At 48.2% G+C, this 2,500-nt stretch overlaps 1 protein-coding gene across 1 annotated transcript in view; it reads right to left on the reverse strand.

Moving 5' to 3' along the window:
* Positions 1-501: 501 nt before the first annotated feature.
* The window catches only part of LOC144491046 (sulfotransferase 1C4-like), a gene marked incomplete at its 5' end in the record, with an annotated part of 16,256 nt that continues 14,257 nt past the window's right edge, over positions 502-2,500 (reverse strand). The window contains 2 exons of the mRNA XM_078208722.1: positions 502-656; positions 2,364-2,500. The exon at positions 2,364-2,500 is cut by the window's right edge and continues 44 nt beyond it. Of these exons, the coding sequence (XP_078064848.1) occupies positions 544-656; positions 2,364-2,500 (250 nt within the window). The remainder of the gene's footprint in view (positions 657-2,363) is intronic.

Genomic DNA, 2,500 nt, shown 5'->3' on the forward strand with positions numbered 1-2,500 from the left:
GGATTGTGTACAATGGGAGTGAACGGGAAGGGGATTGGGATTGTGTACAGTGGGAGTGAACGGGAAGGGGATTGGGATTGGGATAGTGTACAGTGGGAGTGAACGGGAAGGGGATTGGGATTGTGTAGAGTGGGAGCGAACGGGAAGGGGATTGGGATTGTGTACAGTGGGAGTGAACGGGAAGGGGTTTGGGATTGTGTACAGTGGGAGTGAATGGGAAGGGATTTGGGATTGGGATTGTGTACAGTGGGAGTGAACAGGAAGGGGATTGGGATTGTGTACAGTGGGAGTGAACGGGAAGGGGATTGGGATTGTGTACAGTGGGAGTGAACGGGAAGGGGATTGGGATTGTGTACAGTGGGAGTGAACGGGAAGGGGATTGGGATTGTGTACAGTGGGAGCGAACGGGAAGGGGTTTGGGATGGTGTACAGTGGGATTGAACGGGAAGGGGATTGGGATTGGGATTGTGTACAGTGGGTGTGAAATAATCGGAGTTTGCGTCTTTGAATATTGAAGTTTATTTGCTTTGTTTTTCGGAGTGGTTACAGGACGTTACGAAACCTCACCGAGCTGTCCCCCATCTGTCTCTCGTAATGTTCATCAAATTCTTCATTCTGTGAAACGGTGAAGTGGTTCTTCCAGTCTCCAACCTCACCTGTGAGACAGATATAGATGGGGAGATGTCTTTATATGCCCTGTTTGTGAACAGAATTCCCACTCACCTGAAGAAGGGGCTTAAGGCTCCGAAAGCTTGTGTGGCTTTTGCTCCCAAATAAACCTGTTGGACTTTAACCTGTTGTTGTTAAACTTCTTGTACCCATGTACCCATGTAACTGTCTAAATGCTTTTTAAAAGACAATTGTACCCACCTCTACTACTGCCTCTGGCAGCTTGTTCCAGACACTCACCACCCTCTGTGTGAAAAAATTGCCCCTCTGGTCCCTTTTGTATCTCTCCCCTCTCACCTTAAACCTATGCCCTCTAGTTTTAGACTCCCCTACCTTTGGGGAAAAGATGTTGACTATCTAGCTGATCTGTGCCCCTCATTATTTTATAGACCTCTATAAGATCAACCCTCAGCCTCCTACGCTCCAGAGAAAAAAGCCCCAGTCTAAAAAAGCCCCACTTGGAGTACTGTGCTCAGTTCTGGTCGCCTCATTACAGGAAGGATGTGGAAAAGATTGAAAGGGTGCAGAGAATATTTACAAGGATGTTGCCTGGATTGAGTGGCATGCCTTATGAGGATAGGCTGAGGGAGCTCGGTCTTTTCTCCTTGGAGAGACGTAGGATGAGAGGAGACCTAATAGAGGCGTATAAGATGTTGAGAGGCATAGATCGGGTGGACTCTCAGAGGCTTTTTCCCAGGGTGGAAATGGCTGCTACGAGAGGACACAGGTTTAAGGTGCTGGGGGGTAGGTACAGGGGAGATGTTAGGGGGAAGTTTTTCACACAGAGGGTGGTGGGCGAGTGGAATCGGCTGCCGTCAGTGGTGGTGGAGGCGAACTCAATAGGGTCTTTTAAGAGACTCCTGGATGAGTACATGGGACTTAATAGGATGGAGGGTTATAGGTAGGCCTAGAAGGTAGGGATGTGTTCGGCACAACTTGTGGGGCTGAAGGGCCTGTTTTGTGCTGTAGTTTTTCTATGTTTCTATTCAGCCTCTCCTTATAACCCAATCCATCAAGTCCCGGTAGCATCCTAGTAAATCTTTTCTGCACTCTTTCTAGTTTAATAATATCCTTTCTATAAGAGGGGTGACCAGAACTGTACACAGTATTCCAAGTGTGGCCTTACCAATGTCTTGTACAACTTCAACAAGACGTCCCAACTCCTGTATTCAATGTTCTGACCGATGAAACCAAGCATGCCGAATGCCTTCTTCACCACTCTGTCCACCTGTGACTCCACTTTCAAGGAGCTATGAACCTGTACCCCTAGATCTCTTTGTTCTGTAACTCTCCCCAACAATGAACTGAGTAAGTCCTGCCCTGGTTCAATCTACCAAAATGCATCACCTCGCATTTATCTCAATTAAACTCCCATCTGCCATTCGTCAGCCCACTGGCCCGATTGATCAAGATCCCGTTGCAATTGGAGATAACCTTCCTCACTGTCCACTATGCCACCAATCTTGGTGTCATCTCCAAACTTACTAACCATGCCTCCTATATTCTCATCCAAATCATTAATATCATTGACACATAGCAGTGGACCCAGGCTTATCGTTGGAGCAGTTCCAGGTTCAGCACAGGCCTGTTGCGGCCTACCCAGAAAGGCTGGGGCCCAGGGGAGGTCAGGGTGCAGGCCCCAGAGGGGTTAAAGTTCAATCCCAACTCCCCAACCCTTGACCCTGTGAACCTACCCTTGCGCATGAACCTGGAGATGTTCTGATTCATAAACTCCTGTGGCAGGGTGGTGTAATTGGCCATCGGGTTGTCCTTCATAACGTCAAAGGAGGAATAGTGAACAATCTTGTCAAGAACGTCCTCTTCCAGAACC

Source organism: Mustelus asterias, unplaced genomic scaffold (assembly GCF_964213995.1).
Source record: "Mustelus asterias unplaced genomic scaffold, sMusAst1.hap1.1 HAP1_SCAFFOLD_4296, whole genome shotgun sequence".
NCBI lineage: Eukaryota > Metazoa > Chordata > Chondrichthyes > Carcharhiniformes > Triakidae > Mustelus > Mustelus asterias.